The 27,414-nt window shown below is 40.6% G+C and overlaps 2 protein-coding genes across 3 annotated transcripts in view; one reads left to right on the top strand and one right to left on the bottom strand.

Moving 5' to 3' along the window:
* Positions 1-12,527, top strand: part of desi2 (desumoylating isopeptidase 2) — a 35,181-nt gene extending 22,654 nt beyond the window's left edge. Inside the window, exon 5 of the mRNA XM_023276540.3 lies at positions 6,710-12,527. Within this exon, the coding sequence (XP_023132308.1) occupies positions 6,710-6,988 (279 nt within the window). The 3' untranslated portion in view covers positions 6,989-12,527. The remainder of the gene's footprint in view (positions 1-6,709) is intronic.
* Positions 12,528-14,866: 2,339 nt separating this feature from the next.
* LOC111572716 (cytochrome P450 3A27-like) lies at positions 14,867-26,299 on the bottom strand. 2 transcript variants are annotated; one of them, XM_023276499.3, is made up of 13 exons: positions 26,166-26,299; positions 25,941-26,034; positions 25,697-25,749; positions 24,704-24,803; positions 21,048-21,161; positions 19,727-19,812; positions 19,444-19,586; positions 19,221-19,345; positions 18,613-18,697; positions 18,068-18,228; positions 17,758-17,984; positions 15,223-15,385; positions 14,867-15,141 (listed from the first exon to the last, which is right to left on the bottom strand). In XM_023276499.3, exons 1-13 carry the CDS (start codon positions 26,231-26,233, stop codon positions 15,067-15,069), a joined length of 1,494 nt encoding a protein of 497 aa, XP_023132267.2. In that variant the 5' UTR covers positions 26,234-26,299; the 3' UTR covers positions 14,867-15,066. The 2 variants fall into 2 exon arrangements, with proteins under 2 accessions (XP_023132267.2, XP_023132276.2); XM_023276508.3 differs by having other exon boundaries at positions 19,444-19,568.
* Between the last annotated feature and the right edge of the window lie 1,115 nt (positions 26,300-27,414).

The raw sequence follows: 27,414 nt of genomic DNA, 5'->3' as shown, positions 1-27,414 counted from the left end.
CAAAAAAAGAAAATATAAGGGGATGTATGTCCTCAAAACATGAGTAATGCACACACACACACACACACACACACACACACACACACACACACACACACACACACACACACACTGTGTGTAGCTAAAATAGCCTGATGTGAGGTGTAGAAAAATGAACATTTTCCATTAACCCTTTAGAACCTAGCGTAGCGTCTGCGCTACGATTTGCTTATTGATTTTTGATTGGGGTAGATTTGAAACCAGATAAGATAGATCGATCATTCTTTTTGCATATGAAATCTGGGGAGTTACACTAATATTTCATACATTCACCAGGTCTCAGAGCGCTTTTTTGTTGCAGTGATGGGTTTGAAAAATAAAGCACACATAGCAAAAATCTTGCACAGTCTCAAATTTTGCACTATTATTTTCGGGGGTTTTTTGTTTGTTTGTTTTTACAGGTTACAAAATTGGCCATATCTCAACAAGCAAGTTCTGTACAGACTCCAAATAAATTTCCTGTGGTACCAGAGGATATTGTGCAACTTTTTTACATTTACAAATTTGAGGGTTACAGCTGTGCAATTTTTGTATTTTGAAAAAAATGTTACAAAAACGATTTTCATTTTTTAATGTTTATTGCACTTTTAAGCAATTTATTGTCGTAGTTAAGACATAAGTCAATACATATTATTGAAACTTGGGATATGAGGCTTATATTGATGTAAAGCAAATAAAAATACTCCAAAAAATGGCACTACAGCATGTAAAAATGTTAGAATATGTCCTGGCGGACTGGCACAATGGTGGGTCTTAAAGGGCTAAATAATGTAACTCCAGCTACAGCTTGATTTCCTCTTTCCTGTTGTGAGTGTGAGTGGTTGTACTGTCTCTGAGTGTGTGTGTGAGAGTGTGTGTGGTTTCAATCGGCTTATCCTGGTGTGACTAATGAGCAGGGAGCCTTACAGTTAGCATCTAGCGCTGAGACGGGGATTAGGACACCGATACAAGCCCAGACATGCAGAGTCGGCTGGCAAACACACAAAGCACACACGTACAAACCACACACAAAGAGAAATACACAGTTTAAAGTGCCCATTTACACACATACACGGACACAAAACTGCATCGCGTCACTGCAATGTACACAAATTCAAACAGGAATATAGTGAAACACACATCCACAGTTGCGCTAGAGCTGCAGTTTTCCCCTCAGGATTTAGTTCTCATGTTTACTGTAACCTCATCAACATGGGAGTTTGGCTCGGAGACGATGATCGGACACATTGACGGTCGTTGCAGCTTTCAGACATGAAAATTGTATTTTTTTAAAATACAAATCTCAAAAAATTGTATTTTAAAAAAATACAATTTTTTGAGTTTTGAAAGCTTTATAGATCTTTGCTATGTCAAATTAGTCTTTAAATGCCTCAATAAATCAGCGCCACAGCCACTCTTGTGGGTTCATCCAAGGACAGGATGGCTGCAGGGTCACCAGAAGCTCCACCAACAACAATTGCAAAATAGCTTACCGCAGAACTACATTTGGACAGACAGCCTTTTCAATCAAAGGTTGTCACATCTGGAATACATTACCTAATGAAATTAATAGGATAGTAGATTTAAAAACTTTTACAGCAAAAGTTAAGCATTGGTTGAAAGAAAAACAAGAATGTACTCACCTATGACATCTAAGAGGTCCGACTGACTGGATTGTGTCATTGTGCGTGTTTGTGTGTGTGTGCGTGTGTGGGTGGGGGTTATAGGTTTTTAATGCTGTCTGTGCTGTTTTTATTTGTGTTGTTGATCCTTTGACTACTTTTACTTAAAAGCCCAACCAGGGACAGGAGTTGCAAATTAGCTCTATGCTACACACTCTATATGTAATGCATCAGTCCTATGTGTTCTATGATAATTGCATGGTCCCTGATCAAATAAATGAATAAAATAAAATAAATAAATAAGCATAGCAATTATTCCTCCCCAGGAGGAATAATTGAATGTTTGATGTACGCAACTCCCTCTTGTTGAAAAGCAAATCAACACACTGTACCCTGTTAGCACCCTGGTTCCGTCTTATTATGCAAGTCCATTATCTGTACACATCTGCTGTTCATCTGATGGACGGAGGGGAAAGCACGAAACCAAACGCAGGAATTAAGGACATTTGAATGCAGGACGTTCAACTGAATTAGTCCACCTGTTGCAGGAGAGTAAGACACTGGATTATTTTTGCCCCTTTGTTGTCTAAATTGGAAAACAAATTCTCAAGTCATTGAAACGTGCCAGTAACAAGGAATTAAATTACTGAATATTGAAACTCAGGGAAGCATGACATTGCGGTAAAACACAGATGTCCCTCTTCTGCGTTAACACGTCACTAGTTGTCTTTCTGTATTTTTATGCACAATTTGAAGCATTGCAGTAGTAAAACTTTAATGGAATTAGAAAAATACTTAACGGATATGGCTTAAGGTGGCTTTTCTTTTTTTCGAAAATGGAGATAGTGCACAAAACTGGTGATTAAAACACCTTTTAACATTTAACTTACATGACTGATCAGCTCTTTCTGCTTATTTCATTCTTTTCACCTCGAGTCCATGAGCCAAGTAGGTCAAATTGTATAGTATAGTATATTCAATTTGCCCCTGAGTGGTACCGACCAACCTATCTTGCTCATGGACTACTCTGGACGTAACCCAAAACCATGAAAATATATGAAAAAATAATTTCCTGGACTGAAAACCATTCTGTTCATTTTCTCTCTTAGATGGACAAAGTTTTGTTTCTTTTTCATCTTTTTCAAGGTTTTTATGGGTTAACAAATGACAGGTTTTGTTTCCAGCTTCCTCTATTCTGTCTAACCAGTGCTACCACCTTCAGACGACACTACACAGCCTGTTTTTTCCATTCTGAAGCAGTTTATTTTCTGCGAAATTTGAAAAGTTTTGCTACAAATTAGCTCAACAATTCCATGGAAACACGTTATAAGCTGGTACCCTTCTCAAAGCTGTTCAAAGCAGTGCGTTTATACAAGCAATGAATTGTTAACTCAAATGGAATGATCGCCCGGTTTCACATTTTAGTGTTTTTGAGCTTTTTATTTTGGTTTTTAACTTTAATTTTAGCATTTTGATTGAGTCACACGGCTCTCACAAGTCTCACTTGTTTCCTGCCAGACATCAAACTGCAAATGCACAAAGTTGACAGCCAGTTGGCGAGTTCAGTTGGATATTTAGCGGCTGAAGACACAAATATTTCCTGCCTGAAGTGGTAGGGACCAAAAACTGAGCAAAAACGTGAGTCGATATTAGACAGAGAGGTTCCTGGAGTTAATGAAGCCGTGTTTGTTAGCACATTATTTATTTCATTGTTGATTTGATTTTCTTTTACACTTTAGGAACTTATTTATGTATTTATTCTACATATTTAATATTACGATCCTTATAAAAAAGCCTTGTGTTTATGGTTTTACACTCTATTTGTCTTATATTCCACTTGATCTTTCTCTTACTTGGATGTGGCACTTTATGATTTTATCTGGTGTTGTACCAATTTATTTTGAGAATCTTTTACCATGTTTGGTTTGACCATTCTTCTGTTTTTCAATATTCATCCTGAGTATCCTTCTTTTTTTGCCCCTTGTCTGTAAAGCACTAGGATATAAAAGGCATTTTGACAAGACATAAAAGAAACAAAGACCGCCGTGTGTAGAAAGATAAGATAAGCTCACTCTAGAAGTGATACAACAGATTAAACAGGAGATTAAAAACCACAGTTTACCTGTTAACAGTTTGTTGTGCTGCTCCCCAGTGGTCAAAACAAATCAGTGAATGCAGGTTGGAGATCTTCACGCCTCCTTTCTGTTTTGTGTTCCCATTTTGTGCTTTTTTTCTTTATCATCTTTTCCCTCCTTGTCTTTTTAATCAGGAATTATATTCAGCGATAAGAGGCCAGGTTATCTGCCAGGAACAGTGCTCACTGGTGATTTGAAACCTTGTTTTGTGAGTGTAAAGGTGTGTTTCTGTAAACACATGTTGATACGTCAGCCAAACACCAAACGGGGATTTTTGTAGATTAGCTGGAGAATATAGAGCTGCTTCTCCTCCCTGACATTGCCAGATCATGCATGTAGTCTTTATACAAGGAACAAGAAAGCGTTTGCATTTACCACTTATCAAGACATCAATGTAACAGGGCAAGAATCTTGTTGGTGCGGTGCAAACACACTTTACAATCTTGTCCATCTGTTGGCTTCGGGTGACGTGTGCGACATGCAAAAGCAGCTGCTTTGCAAGACATTTCTGTGGTTAGAAGCAAATCCACCGTCGCCGTCTGAAAAAGCAGCCTGTCAGCAGCTTCATAAATGTTCTGATCAAAAAGCACAATTAAGCCCTTTGAGGGGGGAAAACACAGAGTTTCTTGGAAGCCACTTGTCCTGTAATGCTGTAATAACGCTGATGGAGCTGAGAGATGGTAATTGGCCGACAGACAGAGGTGCTGCCTGTGTCGACACGCTGGCAGACAAGACAGAAATCCATCAAACCTACTCATGGATGGATAAATCACTGCCATACAGGCTTTCTTTAAGACACAGAAAATCAGGAAATGTAGTACAGACCTCCAAAGTTCCAGAGAAAGGCAGACAAGATTAATTTTTCTGTTACGCGTTTGTTGTCCTTGATTTTTTCTTCCACAGTGAACTCAGCTACAGATGACTTAGAAACAAGCTAGGAAGATTTAGATTTATCTCATATTCATGTCAGTCTTGCAAAACGTTTTCTAACAGAAGAAGTAACTGTATTTAAGAACATTTCCTTCATGTTACAGCACTTTACCTACTGATATTACTGCCCTCACACTTGGTGTAGTCTTGGTGTTTCTTTGTGTGTTTATGAATTCCAACAGTCACCTCTCCTGCTGCCAAACTTTAAAAAAAAAAAGAAGTTTAAATATAAATTATTTATTGTTTTTGCTATTTCTCACTGTTAAATTCTCTTTAAGTTGTCACCTGTTGATTTAAACAACTTAAAAGAAGAAGTTTTATCCACAGAAATACAGTCCCTCCAGGATTTCACAGGCTTTTTACAAGATTGTTGCGGTCTAAAATGCCTAAATTTGCGGCAGCTTTTCTAAAAAATTGAGATGTAAGTTGCGATGTCTTGAGCATGTTTGTTGGCATGAAATTGTGTTGCATTTTCTCAGCTTTTAGAACATGTTTCAACATTTTAATTGCCACTATTTCTTCCTAAACTAATTCTTTAAACCCATTTCCACCAGCTGGCACACCACGGTGGGAAACTAGCAGCAGCCAGATACTGGTTTAACATGAAGTGGTTGGTAGATTTAAGCCACTAAATGATCATTTACTATTGAATGAATCATATTTGGACATATCTGTCAGTGGTTTAAAGAGTTAATTTCACATCCTGACACACACGTGTTCACACGCACACGGCTCGTCACGTCATTAATGAACCCAACTTCCCTTCATTCTTTCAGAGATCCAACAGATCTGGAGGAACAGCTTCCATCACGGTGATTTACCTGGCCTGGTAGAGGTCTGGTACTGGTCTGGTACTGGTCTGGTAGAGGTCTGGTACTGGTCTGGTAGAGGTCTGGTACTGGTCTGGTAGAGGTCTGGTACTGGTCTGGTACTGGTCTGGTAGAGGTCTGGATCAACAGTTTTCATCACGGTGATTGGTCTGGTCTGGTAGAGGCCTGGTAAAGGTCTGGATCAACAGCTTCCATCACGGTGATCTGTCTGGTCTGGTAGAGGTCTGGTAGTGGTCTGGTACTGGTCTGGTAGGGGTCTGGTAGAGGTCTGGATCAACAGCTTCCATCACGGTGATCTGTCTGGTCTGGTAGTGGTCTGGTACTGGTCTGGTAGGGGTCTGGTAGAGGTCTGGTACTGGTCTGGTACTGGTCTGATAGAGGTCTGGTAGGGGTCTGGTAGAGGTCTGGTACTGGTCTGATACTGGTCTGATAGAGGCCTGGTAGAGGTCTGGTACTGGTCTGGTAGGGGTCTGATAGAGGTCTGGTACTGGTCTGGTAGTGGTCTGGTTAAAGTCTGAATCAACAGCTTCCATCACAGTGATCTGTCTGGTCTGTTTCCACTCCTTTCAGACGTTCTCCTAATATGTTTTGGTAGAAAAGTGTTTGTCAGTCGATGATTTTCGTTTGTTTTCCACCATAATATTTCACGGATTTAAAACAGTTTAGCTCCGCTTTGGTGAAGAACATCAGGGAACTGTTTTTCACTGTCTTCAGCAGTAATTTTTGTTGGTACAGGGTTAAACAAGGAATTGAATTCGGTGATGTTCGTGCATTACGTTTGGACTGCTATGATTGGTGGAACTCACGGGAGGTGGGCCAAAATTGCGTAAAAGTTGTGGTGATTGGACAAAATTGCAAGGTGGCGCAGAATTCACGGAGATTGGTTGAATTTGCGTTAATTGTTACGATTGCAACATCACGAGTTCCTGGAGGGACTGCAAATTGAACTTAATGTCTTCTTACTGTGTGAAATATTGCATCTAAAAATCGGAACCAACCTCAGGTGGGAGGCTGATTTTTACAGATTTCCTTCAGTAACATGGAGCTGGAACGCAGATATTATTCATCCATGTCAGAAAAAAACATCTGTTTCCGGCAATTAAACCATTTTGATGAATCACTGTTTATGTCTTGACCTATAACAGCATTTTCCCGTCTTCCTCTTTCTCCTCAGATCCTGTGTGGCAGGGAGATCCCTCGCTGGGTCAACCGGCTGGCCTACTTCAGCTCCTGCGTGCCATTCCTCCAGAGCTGCCTGCCCAAAGAGTGGCTGACGCCGGCCGCCTTACAGTCCAGCGTGAGCCAGGAGCTCCACGGAGGAGGAGAGCTGGAGGAGGCCGAGGACGCTGCCGCCACCGCCTCCCTGGCCTCCATGTCGCCCTGCTCACCGTCATCCTCCTCCAGCCCTTCCTCCTCTTTGCCTCGTCACTCTCGCCACCAGCCCCGCCGGTAGGAGCTGCCAGAAACCTGGGGCTGGACTTTGTCGTTGCAGAGACGGTCAGGAAACAAAATACCTGCAGCAGCTGACGGGTCCGAGCTGCAGCCAAAAGTCCTGGAGCACGGCGCTGAACCTACTCAGAACGTCAGCCAAACCTCCACAGCGACGAGGGAAGGGTTTTTCCTCACAGAAAGGAAAGGAACTCTTGCTGCTGACAAAGGCAGGAAACTTAATTTCATCTCTCCCAACCCACGCAGAATCCAAACTGTTTCTCTTCAAGTCACTTTTACTCATTCACCTGCCAAACTTCTGGGTGTTTGTCCACTGGAGTTCCTTAAACTTCACCAGCCACGTCCAGATTTTACCAGCGCTTCGTTTGTGAAAGGTGTTTGTCGTGGAAACCAGAACGAGGAGGTCTGAATAAAACAACACGAGTTTGAGCTGTTGTTCGGTTTGGAGGGTTAGCCACTTGTTGCTGATTTTCCAGTTGTTTGGAAGTAAAAATCACACTTTTATCAGTCAGGTGACACTGATTTAGTGTGTTGTGGATGTCTGGTTAGCAGGTGCCAGATTTACCTTCCCTCTCACTCCGTCTACCTTTAGGTCGAACACGTTGGAGGGCCACAATTAAAACACACATCAGGCCTTAACTTATTCTGAAAATACTGTATTTACTGTAAAGGCAGCGAACGAGTGAACAGTCATGTGTCGGAGCAAGATGTGGTAATCGTCAGAACTAGCTGTGAAGACTGAGAACAGACAGCTGGTGTGAAAAGTGTTGAATGAGGGGATTTCCAGGGCTGCTGAAGCATCTGACAGGATTAGCACAGAATTAAAAACAGAACAAGTGTTGTTCTGTTGCATAAATCACATCATTCTTTGTGCATTTTTCTCAATTTTTGCTTTATTTTTTAATCATACTGTCTATCTTTACTCCTCCGGACCTCTAAAGTCCATTAAAATGAAACCTTTTGAGAAGGAAAACCATTGTGGTTTTAAACACACACACTCCGAGCGCTGGTATAATTTGACGTGTGCCTGGTAAATGTTTCAGTCTTTGACGTTTCTAGAAGCACCAGGTGGATTTAGGAATCTCTACACTTTGCCTCAAAATGCTGTGAGCACATCAGGACCTCAGCCTCTTATTTTTCTATGACAGCGGGCTGAAAGTCGACTACAATCAGCCTCATAAACGCTGATCCAGAGCCGGTGTCGACCCTGAAGACACCCTGGATGGGTTCGGTTGCGGGTAAACTCTGCTTCCCGTCTCACTCTGTCAAACCTGTAGCAGCTGCTAAAGTCCTCCCTGCCGTCATGGAATCACCACGCGTGATCTGATGAAACCAAACCATCTCTTAGCCTTTATTCTGACACTTTTCTCATCAAGTACCAACACTTGTTTCATTTCAGATACTGTAAAATGTTCCTGTATGGTTTCAATTAATGCAGGCAGTGACTTCAGCGCTTTCAGATGGTCTGTTAAAGTGACGGCATTCTGACTTTTTGTTTCTGTTCCTCACGGCTAATTTCAGACATAATTATAAGTAGTTAATGGAGTTATCGCCGTTGTTGCACACAACTCTAATATGGTTTAACGTGTCATCCTGCGGGTCAAAATTGACCCGTTTTAAAGTTTGAAAATTGGAAAAAAAATATTTTCACAGTGAAACTTCTGATGTCCACATTTTCAACATTTTTGGGAAATCTTTGAACATTTTTTGGTGGAAAAAAAGAAATGTTAAAAATGTTTCTTAAGAGCATTCACATAAAAATCAACCAAAATCCAGCAAATTTCGCTGGATTTTGGTTGATTTTTATGTGAATGTTGTTAAAGAAAATATTAGAAGTTTTACTAATACATATGGAATCACTTTTTAGATATTTTTAGGATTTTTGGAAGGTCTTTACTCATTTTTGAAAATATTTACAAGAATTTTCTTGCCAAATTCGGGGGATTTTTTTAAAATAAAACTTTTAAGGGAAACTTTTAAGGAATTATTGGAATTTTCTTCCTGAAGGTTTTGCAAATTTTCAGAAATTTGGGGAATTATTTTGCTGAATTTTTAGATTTTTTTCAGACAAGGAAACAATATTTTTTGGTGTCCGTAAATGACGACAACAGGAGGGTTAAGGGATCGACCGATACTGATGGCGATTATTGGTCATGAAGAAAGAACAATACCTGATATTTTAAACCGATATACAATAAATGTTGTCCTTAGCAGCATTCGATAGCATAGAACCTGTCATCCATAACTAGGTGTTTTTATTACTAAGGCGTCTCCTAGCAGTAGGATCGCTGTGACGTAGCATAGCTTTAGCTGCCTTGAAAGCAGTAAATTTCCTGCTTTGTGGCGGCGGCTTGGGTTTCTTGTTCTGTTTTTATGGGTTGTGTTTCTGGTAGAGAGACTTTGCTGAGACCACAGAGTAACTGCAAACAGAGAGAGGAGGCAGCATCAGACCTGAAGTAGAGTAAGTAAGCGATACTTAATAAGACTAACAATACAGATAATCAGCAAAATGCCGTTATTGAGCCCCGATAATAGGCCAATAATCAGCTTATCCCTACTATGGATCCTGCTGCTGCCTGATGCTGCAGGTATTTAATGCTTTTATTAATAAACTCAGAGGAAAGACTCCTAAATATCTGGAAGCAACAAACTAAGCTTTTTCTTGCATTAATGGTGAGTCTCATTTAGGGAGAGACCGATTATTGGCCGATATTTGGTATTTTTTCGATTATTGGAATTAGTAAATTAATGGCTGATTATTGATGAATTAAATGCTCTAGCTCAGGTCTGATCAGCCTCCTCTGTCTGTCTGTCGTCACTCAGTGGTCTCAGAGACAGAAAAAACTGAACAAGTTGCCACAAACCAGGAAATTAGCTTCTTGGCTAGTGGCTAGGTTATAAGGCAGCCACAGATTAACCTGAAACAGAGTCTGGAAAGCAGTAAATTAATAATGCTGTAAGATATGAGCCATAGTGGGTAATAAAAGTGCTAGAACAGTGAAAGATTAAGAAAAATTCGATCACAACAATTAACGCAAGTTCAACCAATCTCTGAATTTTGCGCTACCTTGCAATTTTGTCCAATCACCGCAACTTTTATGCAATTTTGTCCTGCCTCCCGTGAGTTCCACCAGTCATAGCAGTCCATATGTAATACACGAACATCACCGAATTCACTTCCTGTTTCTGATTTGAAGATGCAGACATGTCCCATTCTAATGTCTCTTATTTACCAACAAAAATTACTGCTGAAGACGTGAAAAACAAGTCCCTGATGTTCTTCACCAAAGCGGAGCTAAACTGTTTTACACCCATGAAATATTGTGGTGGAAAACAAACGAAAATCATCGACTTACAAACACTTTTCTACCTCCAAACATATTAGGAGAACGTCTGAAAGGAGCGGAAACAGACCAGATAAATATGCTTAAAGTATCGCAACTTACATCGCAGCTTTTTTTTTTTTTTTTTAAAGAAAAGTTGCCGCAAAATCAGGCACTTTAGGCCTCAACAATCTGGAAAGAAGCCCACAGAATCCTGGAGGAACTGAACATTCCATCAAATGTACCTCAGCCCCAAATATTGGCCTTTCTTGAGTACCGATAACCGGTGTCGGCCCTTAAACACAGATATCACTAATGTGACCTGTCTTCATTGCAGTAAAGTTGTATTTTTAGTGGACATTTCAGTTCAGAGTTGGTGTGAAATTGTAGGACAAAGTTAAGGAGAGAGTTTTAGCAATTTCAAACTCTTTTGTTTTTTTAGACCGCTATTGGTGCTGATATGTGGGAAAAGCCTTCCCCCTAGTCGACTCGGAGTATGTCGTGAGCTTGTGCCGATCTGTTAACGCGACGTCCTGCAGCTCAGACTTGTGTCGTGCTGAGAGTGAACTGTGAACGTTACTAAGTAGTACGATTTTAGCTTTGAGAGAAAAGTGATCGGCCGTCAGATGCTGCCACATTAACGAAGAAGGAGTCTGAAAGGGGCTTTGGAGATTAGACATTTCTTTCTCAGTAGCAGCTGCCGAGGTGCCTTTTGAGCAAGGCACTGAACCCACAACGTTCCAGTAACCAGCAGTAGAAGGCTGTGGTTGTACTGGACCGCTCCCAGTCATCTTTTTTCCTCACATCGGTGTCCAGTTGGGGACGGCACACATTGATTCCGAGCATCACAAACACGTTTCAGGTTCCATTTTGAAACTTTCTACTGTAATTTTCACTGAAATAAGCCTTTTCTAATGTTTTCACCAGAGGATGCTGCTTTTCCTGTACGATGAGCGCCTCATTTCAGACTCTGGTAACAACACGAGTGCTGTGAAATGTGTATCGTCCCAAACAAGAGCCGTGGATGTGCTGGTCTGAGGACGGTCAAATCTGAAAAAAAAAACACAAAAAAACCTCTTGTTTATGTTTTTTAAATCCTTATGGTATTTCTATGATATAAAGACTCTTCTGGCCTTTTTGTCTGTTTGGTTTGATAAACTCAGGACTCTAAAAAGGCTTTGTAATATAATCCTTTTTTATCCCACAGTTTATGTTTGCGTCATCGTCGCTTTTTCTAATGCAGTAGTCACTCCATAGAGCTTTTCATCGGCACACTGTGGCAGTGCGCTTTTATACTCCTCTCTTTCATAAGAAAAACAGCTTTTGTTTACAATCGTATGTGTGTTTGTGAGTCTGTGCTGCTTTCTGTTTGTTTGTTTGTTCTGTATGTGCATGAATGCTGCCAACTGGGCCAAATTCCCCTCAAACACACATACAGATATTCATAGAGTCAAAAAAGATGCACTTCAACAAATGTAGCACTGATTTCCATGTATATTTGCAAAATATTGCAGCACCTTTAAAAGATCGGGTGCTTCCTTTTTGTCCTCAAGCTAATTTTATGATATTTTAAGTCACATTTTGCCACAGAAGCACCTCTTAGTAACATCTGTTTTCTAACGAACACAACTGAAGGTTTGTTCAAGGAAAACCAGCACATTTATCTGAGTGAAAGGGTTTAACTCGGTGTGTTGTCAACTTGATTTTAAATCTTTATTTTTTATGCACAGACACACACACACACACACACACACACACACACACACACACACACACACACACACACACAGACTGATGACGGCGCCCTCTGCTGGCTGTTATTCGTACTGTTACTGAGGTTTCCTGCGCTTCATAGCTTCAGGTGGTTTTCTGCTGTCCTACCATCACCTCTGTCCACTCATCAGACACTAATTCTCCACCAGCTAAACACACATTCAGGTCGCCACATTTACAACATTCAAATGACCAAAGATAGCTCTTACTTTTTGTTTTTTTTGTCCATTTCTCTCACTTTCATGCTTCATAAATGTGATTAGATTCCTATGAGATGTTAATTCGTGCACCACTCATGCGTTGAGCTATGAATGCACATCGGGAAACCTCCAACCTTTCAAACCCCACAGAAAATGACTTTAGCTGTTACACTGTCAGAGATTTCAGTGGAGCCGGACACATTTGTACCCTGTTGGAAAGTTATTAAAGAAAATATACAATCTGTGACTCCTGTTCTGTGTCATGGTTGTTTTAATAAATTAGTTTGTTGGTTATGCTACATTAAGTTGCAGAAAAATGATTAGTGATGCTGACTGTTTAATTTCTTCTTTACAGCTGTTTGGGAAATGTGTGGAGATAGACCATTCATTTAAAAAAAAAAAAAAAAAGCTTTTACATAAAATGTGGTTATTTGCCTTCTTGGTTGAAGCAGTAGCCTCTGATGCTGCTCAGCCAGGACTGTTCATTCATTCACTTCTCTTTTTATAGTTTATCCAACACTGAAATTTGTAGTCACTAATACAGTTCTGGTCACCATTATTGGCACCCATGAAATTTAAATACATAATGTAGAATATCTCCTGAAAAAAGTGAATGTAGTGAAACCACTTTAGTCTACAGACAACTCATGTTGGATACTGAAGAGCAAATGATAAAACAATTTTTAAAAAGTAATGGGAGGAAAAAAATGGAGAAATTGGATGATTATGCTGTGATATTGGGACTGGTACCCTTTAAATCAGTGTGGGGAAAAAAAACATTTTGACTGCAATTAATCAGAAATTAGAATCACCTGGTGATGAAACTGTCAGTGCCCACATTATATACATTAGCCAATGAATAATGACTTTAATGTTTTAAAAAGCCACATGTTATTCCCTCTTCCCTTGTCCAGGGTACACGGCCATCTCCAGGGATGTTGGTAGTCCTGTTTCAGCAGGGCGCTAAGTTGTTAAGAAGTTTGCTAAGCATGGAACCTGTCAAGAACCTGCCTGGACTTGGGGGAGAAGAGGAAAAATGATAGAAGTCTTGGAAGGTTGGTGCAAACTATGGAAAAAAACACCACTTAAAACATTCAAAGACCTGAAAGCTGACCTGGAACATTCTGGATTAATGGTTTCAACACATAGCGTAAGCTGCTTACTAAACCAAGCAGGGCTTCATGGTGAAGGCCAAGGAAGACCCCACTGCTGAACAAAGGCATAAAAGAACGACTGATCTTTGGGAAAGAGTATATGGAAAAACCACAATCCTTCGGGGAAAATGTTTAAACAAAAATAGACCTTTTTGGCAACGCACACCAACAATTTGTTTACAGATGGCACAATAAAGCACTTAAGGAATAGAACATCCTAACAGTTGAGCCTGGTGGGGGATCCGTAATGTTGGAGGGCTGCTTTGCTGCATCTGGTACCGGAGGCCTCGACTGTATCACAGGAACCATGAAATCAGAGGATTACCAAGAAATTTTAGAGCTAAATGTGCTACCCAGTGTAAGAACACTAGGGTTGTTTTGAAGATCACAGGTGACCAATAGGAGTGACTGTAGCTGTAGCTGTAGACATGCAGAGATAAAGCTATAAAGTGTGCTTTGAATGATCCTTGGCAGGAAGTCGAGTTGTTTCAGTTAACTGGGAAATTTGACTAAATATAAGGTGAATATTTACACACTCGGACCGTTATTGCTGTCACTCCACATAAAAAGCCAGATCGAACCAGATTCAGACAAACTGTATATCTCCTATAAAAAGAGCTCCATTTTTGGTCTAAGGTTGTCTTTTTGTCAACGTTTTGTTCTTTCAAGAAGGGCAAAGCTGCCATTGTGCAAATTCAAATATGCTACCTTCAGCATTTTCCATATTCCTACAGACAGATCTGCACTGAAGGTCACTTTTACATTTATAACATGTCCTTTTAATGATTTATCATTACTCAGCAGAAACCTGAAGATGGTTGCCTTCCTTAAATCTACAGTTTCCAATCTACAACTTTGTTCAGGCTTTTCCGATCTGAGCAGTACTCAACAATCTTTTTATTTCAGGATCATCTGGAGAATGAGAACTTTATGTCACTTTATCTGGGTTCTTTGTCCACTATGATTCCTTCTTTTGCAGGAATTCTGGTCCTTGTGATCATCTTTTAGACATCAGGAAGGATTCAGTATTTGATCCTCTAGAAGAAACAACCGCTGCTGAGCAAAACCTCCAAATGTCTGAGATTCAGAATTGCAAATCGGATGCCGACGTGAACGGTTTCCACATGGAAGCAACAAGGTGGTGTGGTGTACACAACAATGCAACTTACTGTACGGGTGTAAATATTACAGTAAGTGTCCAATCTGACCACTTAGCGAGGAGAAAATAGTGAAATGAGACTCTTGTCAGCACGATGTCAGTTTTTGTACGACTTGAACAAACCAGATATATCTGTTAGCAACTTTGAGTTAGTTTAACAGTGAACAGAGCAAAGCTAGATCTTCTTCACAACACTGACCTTCTAAACCTGCAGTGATTTTTGAGAATCCTTCTGCTGTAAAGATGTTTGAAATTGTAGTCAAGACCTTGAAATCAAATTTGTGAAACATTTTATTTACAAAACCAATACAGTGTGAGATTTACTGCTTTTTAAATTTTTAATTATTTTTTACACAAAGACCACACAGGATCTTTTCTCAAATCTGGGGCTAGTTCATGCAAGACAAGCTAAAAAATGTTAAAACATGGTTTTGATTTCAGAAGCATGATATGTGGAAATGTTCCCTCGTGGATTATTGTTTTCTGGGAACCATCTTGAGCTTTATGGGCTTCACCGGCTGAAACCTCCAGTTAAACTGCAGTGGAATCTGAAGGAAAGAATGGATTCAGAATGAGGAATGACAGCAGAGCAGTATGATGGTCTGAATGTATTACAGTGTTAGTCTTACCATGGTTTCTTTGCACGTTTCCAAAGTGTAATTCTGCAGGATGCGGACAATGATCATCTTCATGACGAGGATAGCGTAGCGCATCCCAACACAGTTACGAGGGCCAAGACCAAACGGCATGTAGGCGTATGGGTTCACCTCCTCCCCACTGTCTTTATCAAACCTGCACATACAGACCAGACTAACGGTTAAAATCATGAACAATAGTTCCAGAAGTTCTGCTGGAAGGACAATCAGGCCTTTGTGGTAGAGCAGCTAGACATAAGCTCCTCTATATGAAAAGTACTTGAAAATCTGCTTGTAAATGAGGCACTGCTGATCACCTGCTAATACCATTCCTACAGCGTGGCATGGTGGTAGCATCATCATGCTTCATTCGTAATCTACACCAGTATTACTCAATTCAGTACAGCTGCAGTATATCTGATATTAATAGTAGCTTTTGGTGGCTAACATTAGCACATTTTGGATGGTTATTACTATGTAGGTGTCATTGAGTCATTTCTAAATGTGCTGTGGTTTGCATTCAGTCATAAAGTCACTGTGGCAACTGTTCACAATTGCAAGCTAATTAAATTTTTAAAATAAGACAGGCAGTTTTGCTTGAAGAACAATGTACCAAGTTTACGTAATTGCACTTCCATGTGGAGGATCAGAAGGTTCTCTCTCTTGAATCTATTCATTCATTCATTCATTCATTCATTCATTCATTCATTCATTCATTCATTCATTCATTCATTCATTCATTCATCCATCCATTACTCCATTCATTCATCCATTCATTCATCCATCCATTCATTCATCCATTCATTCATTCATTTTCTTCCACTTCTCCAGAGTCGGGTTGTGGAGGCAGCACTTTCCAGCTCTTCCTGGGGGATCCTAAGGCATTCCCAGGCCAGAGGAGGTATAATCCCTCCAGTGGGTTTCCCCCTTCTTGAAGATGGGAACCACCACTCTGTCTGCCACTCCACAGGCACTCTACCCAACATTGAAGAGACGTGTCAACCAAGACAGACCTACAATGTCCAGAGCCTTCAGCATCTCAGGGCGGATCTCGTCCACACCTGGCACCTTGCCACCGAGGAGCTTCTTAACTACCTCGGCGACCTCTGCCACGGATATGGACAAAGAGTCCCCCGAATCTTCAGGTTCTGCCTCCTCCATGGAGGACGTGTTTACCTGGTTCAGCAGCTCCTCGAAGTGCTCTTTCCACCACCTGACAATGTCCCCAGTACGGGTCAGCAGTTCTCCACCCCCGACTGTACACAGCCTGAGCAAAGCCCTGCCTCCCCTTCCTGAGGCGTCGAACGGTTTACCAGAACTTCCTCGAGGCCAACCGAAAGTCTTTCTCCATAGCCTTCTGGACTCCTCCCACACCCGAGTTTTAGCTTCTACAACTGCTGCAGCTGCAGCCCTTTTGGCCAACTGGGCCCCATCAGCTGCTTCAGGAGACCCCGGAACCAACCAGGCCTGAAGAGCCTCCTTCTTCAGCCTGACAGCTTCCCTCACCGCTGGTGTCCATCAGCAGGTTCTTAGGTTGCCGCCGCGACAGGCACCAGTGACCTTCAGGCCACAGCTCCTAACAGCTGCTTCTGCAATGGAGGCTTTGAACATGGGCCACTCAGACTCCACGTCCCCAACCTCCCCCGGGATGCAGGAGAAACTCTTCCGGAGGTGGGAGTTGAAAACTCCACGGACAGGGTCCTCCACCAGACGCTCCCAGTTCACCCTCACTACACGTCTGGGTTTACCAGGTCTGTCCAGCAGCCTTCCCCGCCATTGGATCCAACTCACCACCAGGTGGTGATCAGTTGACAGCTCTGCTCCTTTCTTCACCTGAGTGTCCGAGACATACAGCCGCAGGTCTGATGACACGATTAAGTCCATTACGGACCTTTGACCTAAGGTGTTCTGGTACCAGGTACACTTACGAGCAACCTTCTGCTCCAACATGGTGTTTGTTATGGCCAGTCTATGACTAACACAGAAGTCCAATAACAGAACACTACTCAGGTTCAGATCAGGCCGTTCCTCCCAATCACCTCCTCCAGGTTACTCCATCGTTGCCCACATCAGCATTGAAGTCCCCCAGGAGAACTATGGAGTCCCCAGGTGGCCCCTCTTCCAGGAACCACCCAGAGACTCCAAGAAGGCCAAATACTCTGAACTGCTGTTGGTGCATAAGAACAGACAACAGTCAGAGTTTTCCCCACAAAGAGGCAACCCTCTGGTTCGCCGGGGAGAACTCCAACAAAGTGGCTCTCAGCCAGGGGCTCCTTCTCCAGGATTTTGGTTCAGGAACCCTTGCTGTGCGTGGAGGTGAGCCCAACTATATCTAGCTGGTATCGCTCAGGTTCCTTCCCCACCGGTGAGGTGACGTTCCACGTCCCCAGAGCTAGTCTACACGCCCAGGTGTCCACTCCTGCCTACTACCAGGTGGGCATAGCACCCGACCTCGGTTTCCAACTCTCCAGGTGATGGGCCCACTGGGCAGTTTCATTAATATAAAGAATGAAAACTTATAACATTCACCTCTCTGGCCTAAAAAGCTCAGGTGAGCTCCAGTAGCGAGGGTCCATGTGTAGCAGGTGCACAGGAATCCCAACCAGAGTTCCTTCAGGGATGGTGACGCCTTTGATCTGCACAGTTTTTTTGCAGGTTCTCTCAAGTCGAGGTGTAGTGGGAAGCAAACGCATGGACTCATTAATAACCTGGTCCAGGTACTGAAGACCGTCCAGAGCCTCGTAGGAAATGGGAGCCTAGAGGCAAAAATAAAAAGATAAGGATGCTGTCAGCTATTGGATCACAAATGACAATCAAATCTTGTGCAGAATTACTGTACATCTTTCTGGAGGCTGGCATTGATTTCTTCATACAGCTTCTGCATAACATCAGGGTTTGTGGCCAGATTGTAAAAGATGTAACAGAGAGTGGCAGAGGTGGTATCATAGCCACCGAAGATGAAGATGAAGGCCTGGGAGAGGATCTCATGTTCAGTCAAACCTACAAAGAAATTGGCGAAAACAATAATCAATTACCAGATTTATCAACTAATACTAATATTAACATCCTGTCTCAGTGATGCTGAAAAACCAGCCCATGCATTACTTCTAGAGTGGACTACTGTAATTCCTATTAACACAATGTTGTTGTGGCTCTTTTCTCTTCCTCCATGCATTTATTTGCACTAATGCATGTTCTTAGGTTTGATCTTCTCTCTCCTTTAGTTTCTGCTGTCTTCTCTGTATTATTTCTGACTCTGGAGGTGCTCAGCTCTGATCTGTGGTCATTGGTGCCAACAGTCTGTCTACTGGTTTTGTCCTCTTGAATCAATGAGACACCGGGAAATTTGGTGTGCAAAACCATCTTATCTTGATAAAAACATACCTTTACTGGGCTGCTCGTGTTCGCTCTTTATGTCCGACTCTGGTATCTCATTCTGAATCAACACCTGCAGAAAGTCTCCTCGAGTCTGGATCAGCACAGAGAACATTCAACTTTGACAAATTTGCTTCCTGGCTCTTCACTTAAAATGTCTGTAGTATTATTTGAGAGAACACAGAAGGAGAAAATGTAAAAAAATCTATTTTTATCACATGCACCTTTTCCAGCCTACAGCATGTAAGGGGTTAATAAATAGAATACACTTTCCTTTTCCTACTAAGATTCCTGTTTAATACAAAGTTAGGTGGAAGGGTTAACTCTAGAAAGGTGTTGGGGTTCAACTGGTCTTTAGAGTACAGCTTCTGCTAATAGATCACAGCTAGAAAAATGTGCGACCTTATCTGATTCTAAGCTCACTTGTTATCAAAATGAAATCAGTGACAGAGTATTAATAAAAGGATTGTGTCCTACAGTGTCATGGAGCAGAAATTACTCAGTTGGTTCCAAAATGTTGTGTTAAACAACTGCTGTCCCAAACTTAATAATTAACAGAGATATTTCTTGCAGACAGATTTTTTTTTCCTGCCAAGGAAGAAAAAAAATGCACTTACAGATTCTCCTACATTATGCTGGTCTTTGAACCTCTTGATGAGGTTGTAGAAAAAATCCACACTGAGTCTGGGCATTGGCTCGATTTTGAGAAGATCCAGCAGCTGACCACCAAACGGAAGTATCACTGAAAGGAAAGCAAAGAGTTGTAAACTATGACTAACATGCTTCTGACACCATTTGATCAAATGATCTTTACCAGTATTGGACTAAAGGAGGACATACGTTGTAGTAAAATGGGCCAAAGTTTGAAGTTCAGAACCTTCTGGATATGAACACTGATGGGGTCTTCTGGGTTGTTTATGGAGTCTGTCTCCACACTGAAAGATGCACTGGTCACCACGTCTAAGCTGTAAGGTGCCAGAAGTCTATTAGAGGCAGAAAAGAGGGGTGGGTTTGGATTAAGTGCAAGCACAAATATTTGTTAGGACACACAGTGTAACAATATGGTTGCACTCTGTGCAGTGACTGTAAAGTTGAATATAATCTGATTTAAATGATAACATACTGTTTAAGATCCACAGACTCGTCCAAATTTGTCTGTCCAAGTTTTTCAATAAGTCGTTCTGCATAGCGAGCAACAAGAGGATAAACCTTTCCAAAAAATGAAGAAAGATGGAAAGAGAGTTTTCAAAATGTTCTTAATATGCTGAGCATTTATTTCCATTGGTCATGTCTACACTGAGAAAGAATCTGTAAAGACGGAGAACACATGTGGACACATTCAGCTGTGGCTTAAAGTGTTGGTACCCTTAAACCTCAATGAAACAGTACTTCCTAAAATGTGTTTTCAAGTGCCAGACCTCCACATCTTTGGCTTGCAATAGAAATTGGCCTCCCTCCTTTCTGTGGACTCTCTCCCTTCACCGCCCTGCTCATCCCCCTGTCTGCGCCACTCTCCTACAGCTGCGATTCCAAAGCATCAAATCATCAGGAAATCCTGCCTCATCAACGGCTCCATAAGAACCAGCTCATCCCTCCACTCCCAGCAAGATCCTATACTTCTGTTTCTGCTGTTAGTGGGTCTGGTCTGGGCACGGTTTTGCAAATTCTGAGAGATCCTGTTTGTAAGTCTTTTTTTTCTGCCCACAGTTCAGCTGGCCGCACTACCCGGTTCTGTCTCTGGTCTGGATCCAGCCGTTCGCTGGAATTCAGTTCTGCTTCTGGAAGAGGCCTTGGACCACCTAGCCTGCCTGGTCTTACCCGGCCGCTTGCCAGACATCTGGACCCCACTCCCCGAAGAGGACCTGGCTTCATCCGTGGTCTCCGCCGCCGCTCCAGACTGCCGGTCCTTGGAAGCCTGTCTGCCGCCCTCCCCTCCCTGTTAGTGAGTCCAGCCTTAGTTTACTCATATTGAGGACTATTCCTTAGCCTGGCTTAGTTTCGGTTTCTGTTCATAGCTTTTATCTTAGCTACGTACCGTAAGAAGAATTAAACAAAGAGCAGATTTCTTACACATATTACACCAGCTGAGCGGCTACACAGTTAATTATGAGCTACAAAAAAAATCCTTGATTGCAGTGACTTCCTGAAAAGAGTGAGCTGGAAACTGTAGCACTGGGGTGCTGATATTTCTGTATTTTCATTAATTACATCACTAAAAATATATTTCAATCAAAAGTAAAGAGTATGTGTTATTAAACGTGAAATGCAAAATTGCAGATATGTTTTTTTAACAAGGGTACTAACACTTTTAGCCAAATCTGTACATGCAGATTTACAGTTATGTGAAAAAAGGAAATAATTTCCTTCCTTCTTTTTCACTGTACATCAAAGGTCATGAGAAGCACAGGACAGAAGTAGTATTTGAGCGAAGACATGATACCAACTTGCTTGAGTCTTCCACTGGTGAAGCATGGAGATATTGTGCTCCGAATTCGTTTCCACCTTTCGTCTTTAACTGATATAATGGAATCTTCCAAAGGTCCACTAAATATAGCATCCTGTAAAGCGTAGAAATGACATTTAAGGTTTAGATTCTTGCAGAGACGTCGAACAGTTTTCTTCCCCCAACATTTCTCAATCTCAGAAAAAACAATCAATCAATCTGCCTAGATAACTGTGAGTAGGAAAATGTTTATTTGTTAATGGCAGAGTTAGACAAGAACACTGATGCTATTTTCATTTTTTGTGTTTGTTAAATATCTGACTTCAGAGTTAGTTTACGAGCACATAAATGAGAGTTTAAACAGAGAGTCTGGCTCTGTCTATGCTGTAACATTTATCTCATTTTTAAATTATGGTATTTTTTGTTGTGTTTCGACAGAGCCTGGTTCGCTGTTTCCTCCTGTTCCCGTCTACTTCTCCACTAAGAACCAAAAGATAACTGTGTTTTTATAATAGTATAATTTATCTTTTATTTTATTTAGAATTTCTTAAGAGTTTTTTGTTTGTAGAGTTTAGGCAATTCTTAGATTATTTAGAAATGTCTTGTGTGGCTCCAGGCCTATGTGTCTATACTGCCACCATCATGCCCGATGGCAGGTCTGATGTTCTTGAGGTGAAGGGCCTCACCTTCTCCTTCTAAACATTTTCTGGTCATTGTGGCCCAATAGCTACATTTTTGTTTAATTCTTAAAGCTTGACTGATATTTTCAACTGATCACATGGACAGAGAAAATTCTTTGGTCAAGAGGAAGGTGAGGAAGAAAAGCTAAGAACACCAAACCTACTATCAAGCATGGTGGTGGCATTATTATGCTCTGGGGCTGTTTTGGTGCCAGTGGAAGTGGTGCTTTACACAAATTAGATGGAATAATGAAAGAGGATTACCTACACATTGTTCAGAAAACCTAAAATCATCAGTCAAAAGGTCAGATGTTGGGTGTAGTTGGGTGTTCCAACAAGACAATGACTTCAATCACACTTTAAAAGTAGTAAACTCAACCAGGCTAGAATTGGGGTTTTGGACTGGTTTCCTTTACAGTCATGATTTAAACTCCATCAACAATAGATAGAGACAACATCATCAAAGACAGATTACACCTCCAATATAGCCTCTTCACACTTCTGCCATCAGGCTGACGCTACAGACGTGTGAAATCCGGAACAACCAGGCTGATGAACAGTTTTTACCCACACAAGCTGTCAGGCTTGTGAACGACTCTTACACATTCGTACTGAACTGGACTCTGTACACCCACATAATATTCAACTGCGGACCTTGTTGCACTATGCACTTTATACTACCGTAAACATTTTTATACTACTGTATTTCACTTTATCACTGCAATAATCCCTTTGTGAAAACCCGGTTTACAAATGCATGGTGCATTTGCTCTCAGTTTAAGTCTGCTTATTTATTTAGTGACTGGTTTAGTTTTTATACACTTTTAAACATTGTGCCATTTGGTTAAGGAGGATCAGCAAAATGAGAATTTCAGTATACAGTGTGACTGCCTAGTTTCTGTTGACATGACAATAAACCTCTTGAACAATATGTGGACTGTGATGAAGTAACAAGGACTTGTCAAAAAGTCAAGAAGTTTAGTTGAACTGCACCAATTCTGCCAAGAGGAGGGTCAAAGATACAACCAGAAGCTTGTGGGCATCAACAAAAGCACTTAATTGAGGTAAAAATGGTCAAAAGACATTTAACCAAATGCTAACATTGCTGTATGTACACTGTTGCCCATAAAGGTTGGAATAATCTTGTTTTCAGACACATTCCTCGTTTTATTCCTGTTTATACACATCAGTAATCACTTTTGACCCGGTGCAAGGATTACATACTGAGTCCCAGTTACCCAGATTAAACCAAGTCATGCTTAACAATTGCTTGGCGCAATGAAAGGTAAGACATTTGCTGTGTTGTCCTTTTACTGCTTAAAGTCTTTATGCAGTGATCCATGTTTTCAGAATTGGCTGTATAATTTTCAGCCAAATTTGACACAGAAGTTTCCTATGCTATGCCTCGTTCAACACAACTGGCAATACGTCAAAGAGTGCTTGCACTCCAACAGGACAGACACAACCAAGCCAACACTGCTGATTTCCTTGGAATATCGCAGTGCAGTCTGTAAAATCCTCAAATGTCATCAAGAGCAGGGTTATGTGAGGCCACGACAATCGCCAGGACAACCACGATTAACTACTAGATCAGATGATTAGCAAATGCTTTATCTGTGCTGTAGAAACTGGAAAATGCCAGCAAGCCGGATTCATCGTTATGGAAAAGACACCATGGAGTCAACGTTTCTTGCCAAACTGTAAATCGAAGATTGCTCCAGCATGCTTATCGAGAAGGTGAATGACCAAGTGTCTATGCCTAACTGTTCAACACATTCTTGCTAGACTTCGCTGAGCACAGAAGATTAAGCTTGGGCACTGGTGACTTGTTGTCTTTATGGATGAGATCTGCTGCAACCTTGACTGTGTAGATGGAAGACGAAGGGTGAGAACCTCTGTGATGACTACATCCAGGAGGTGGCAGCTCAGTGACGGTGTGGGCCGGTATTCATTATGGAGGAATAATGCCATTGATGGTGCTGGATGGAAACGTCAATATCACTGTGTACCAGGACATCCTGGAGAACCATTGCCTCCCACACGCAAGAAGGGTCTATGGGAACAACTTGACGCTGCAAGACAACACAAGAGTACATAGGGCAGCTGCAGTGGGAGGATTTCTTCGTGCAGAAGGTATGCAGCAGATGCCATGGCATGCTTGCTCCCCTGATATGAACCCTATGGAGCATGTCTGGGAAGCCTGAGGCTGAGCCCTTAATGAGAGGGACAATATTCTTCAGAGTCTACAAGAATTAACTCGGATCTGACCAAAGAGTGAGATGCCCTGCCCATTGGTGCCATCAACAGTCTTGTGGACAGTATGCCATGACGTCTTAACACAATGATATGTCAGGGTAGCCAAGCTCAATATTAGGGACTCAGTGACATTTGAAATAGTGGGCATTCTAATGCATGAAATGTGTTTCCTGTTAAATTGACCAAACAAAACCCTTAATCCTATTGTTCAATACCCCCAATTTAGTTTAAGCCTGAATGCACAGTTTGCAAAGGTTAATTGTAGTTTCATTTGGAAGAGATTGATCAATAGAGTTTTGAGAAGACATACACTTTGTTTAGCTTCATGACAAGAGTTAAAAATATATTTTATTCCAACTTTAGGGACAACAGTGTATATATGTGTCCCAGCAGTTTTTGTCATATTTCCAGAAGATCCATAATGAATCTATGAAAGATCCAAAATGTACAATTGTTTTGTATGACAAAGATGAAGAGTCATTGGAAGCTCTTTTCAAGTGAATGAAAACTTTTGTTCATGACTGTATGCTATTATTATGTAACTACAGTAAAAAGTCTATCGTCATGTTAAGAAGCTGCACCATCGCAGGAAAGTATTGCACAGGACTTCCCAGGGATAAGTAATCTGATAAATGATGTAACTTTACAATAACCAGGCTGCTAATGTCCACACGATCTGCTGAGTTTTCATGAACACTGATTTCTGATAAGAGTCTCTTACCCTGCGGTTGATAAACACAGAGTAGCACTCCTTCACCAACACACATTTAATTATTTCAGGATCGGCCACCAATAAAGTTGCCAATCGTCCATCAAACACCCTGCACAAACACAAACACAGTCTTAGCTAATGATAAAGACAATGAAGCATTCACGTCACAATAAAATACAAACAAAATGTAGTTCAGTCTCAACATGGAAAGAAATATTTCAATATTTTTGTAGTAAGATACTATTTCACAGTGAACACTGCTAATCATTACAGTAATTTGAACTATTACACACAGATTTACTCTGGGTCACCTGAGTTATTTATTAACATATGTAGATAATACAATTATGTAAAACCCAACCTATCACCCTCCGTGGCAGAGTAATAATTTATTACCGTGTAATTAACCCTCCTGTTGTCTTCATCTACAGGCACCAAAAAAATTGTTTCCTTGTCTGAAAATAATCCAAAAATTCAGCAAAAAATTCCCCCAAATTTCTGAAAATTTGCAAAACCTTCAGAAAATTCCAATAATTCCTTAAAAGTTTCCCTTAAAAGTTTTATTTAAAAAAATAAACAAATAAATCCCCCAAATTTGGCAAGAAAATTCTTGTAAATATTTTCACAAAAATGAGTAAAATTCTTCCAAAAAAAAAAATCTTAAAAATATCTAAAGATGCAGAATTTGTTTTCTTTCCCATCAATCTTCTCATGACCGCTTCCATTTCCATATCTTGTTTTAAAACACGAGTCAGGAAGCTTCAAATACTACAGTCACCTTGCAAAATTACATTATAGATCAAAACTCAGCAAATTCAGCAATTCCACTTATGAAAGCATTTTATTCATAAAGTCACAATTCAAACTTTGCTCCACCACATTGAAAGATAAAATCATGCTTCCAGACTGATGCAGCAGTGATTTGATGATCTGAATTTTGTCTTTGTATCATGTACTGGTCCGTTCACTTCATTCCATCAATCAAGATTAAATAAAACTCACCCCCAGACATCTCCATATTTTGTCTGGCACTCCCGGTCAAAAGCAATTATTCCCTACAAGAAATATATTTTAGTGTTAAAAGGCTGAAGAACAGGTCGAGGTAAATAAATAAGTCAGACAGGCTGCTGACTCTGAATGATGATGTTTCTTTTATATATATATATATATATATATATATATATATATATATATATATATATATATATATATATATATATATATATATATATATATATATATGTACCTTTCTTGTGTGATGCATTGTTCCAATGAAAGGCAGCGTTCTTGGTCCTTGTATCCCCACCTTTGAGAAAAACCTGTATGGCCAAATTCCATACCTGTCTTGCAAAAAAAGTGAAAGCTACAGATCAATATTACACCTGTTTAATGCATGATTATTACTATAATGAGATGGTTAAAGGAAAACGACCAAGTAGTTTTCTGATAGTTCACAGAAACAGATACTCACAGTAACAGCAGGGTGACTAGAAGAGCCAGTAAAGTCCATGTCGTTGCTGAAAACAACTCAAAAAACATTCTGACTTTTCTTCAGCAGAGCCGGACAACAAATACACGAGAAACAAGGACGTGTCCTTATATTAACCCTTCAGTAGGAGGAGTTAGCAGACTGAACTTCAGTCACAAATTCTGCTCATGGAATTCACAGAGTGGGAGGCGTCTGGTCATTGCTTTTGTTTTTTTGTTTTGTTTTTTGTATTCTAGCTCTAGTTCTTACCTGTCCTATGTGTTATCACCAGTAGTCTGAAACGCAGCACAAAAATCTAATGTACAAACAGCCTGAAAAATAATATTAATTACATGTCAAATTAAGCAAAACTGTATCAGTTTTACTGTGATTGCACTATTTCTAAGTTGAACAATGGGGCCTTTGCTTTTATTTAATGTCAGAAACTAACAGTCTAGTTTGACTGTACTAAAAATATAAGCCTCACAATAGAAACCATAGTAAGTTTACCTGTCTTCAAATGGGGCACAGGCTGTGTTGAAGGAAAAAAAAACATTTCTTCTGAAACCAGCATATTTGATTTGGAGTAAAAGGATTTAATTCATTGTGTTAGTTGCTTCATTTTAAGTGAGTTATTAAGGAAACTTTCCTTTTCATGCTGATGATGGCGCCATCTGCTGGTATTTTTGCTGTTACTGAGTTTTCCTGCAGCCTTCATAGCTTCAGGGGGTTTCCTGCCGTCATACAGTCACTACTGTCGTCTGACAAACACACAACATCTCAAACATTAATTATTTACCAGCTAAATTGTTTGTTAATGTTAATCTTGCCTCATTTCACATGTGAAACATTTAAATAACCCAGGATCTATTTTTTCTAGTCAGTTTCAGCCACCTTCATATTTTGTGTATTTATTTTATAACAAAATGTTGATTTGTGCACCACTTGTGTGTTATGAATGCAGACTGGGAAAACTCCAACCTTTCAAATGCCAGAGAAACTGACTTTAGCTGTTTTACAGTAAAATTTGAGGTTTCACTGAAACCAGACACATTTGTATCCTGTTGGAAAGTTATTAAAGAAAATATACAACCTGTAACTCCTGTTTATGTCATGACTGTTTTGATGAATTAGCTTCTTGGTTATAGAAGTAGTTTACTATCCCAGTAAAGGATAAAACATCAAATTCCTCCTTTGTTCACTCATTCAATGCACCCTTTAACCCTCCTGTTGTCCTCATTTACGGGCACCA

This window comes from Amphiprion ocellaris, chromosome 16 (genome assembly GCF_022539595.1).
Source record: "Amphiprion ocellaris isolate individual 3 ecotype Okinawa chromosome 16, ASM2253959v1, whole genome shotgun sequence".
Classification (NCBI taxonomy): Eukaryota; Metazoa; Chordata; class Actinopteri; family Pomacentridae; genus Amphiprion; species Amphiprion ocellaris.
This window is presented reverse-complemented; position numbering and strand designations above follow the sequence as displayed.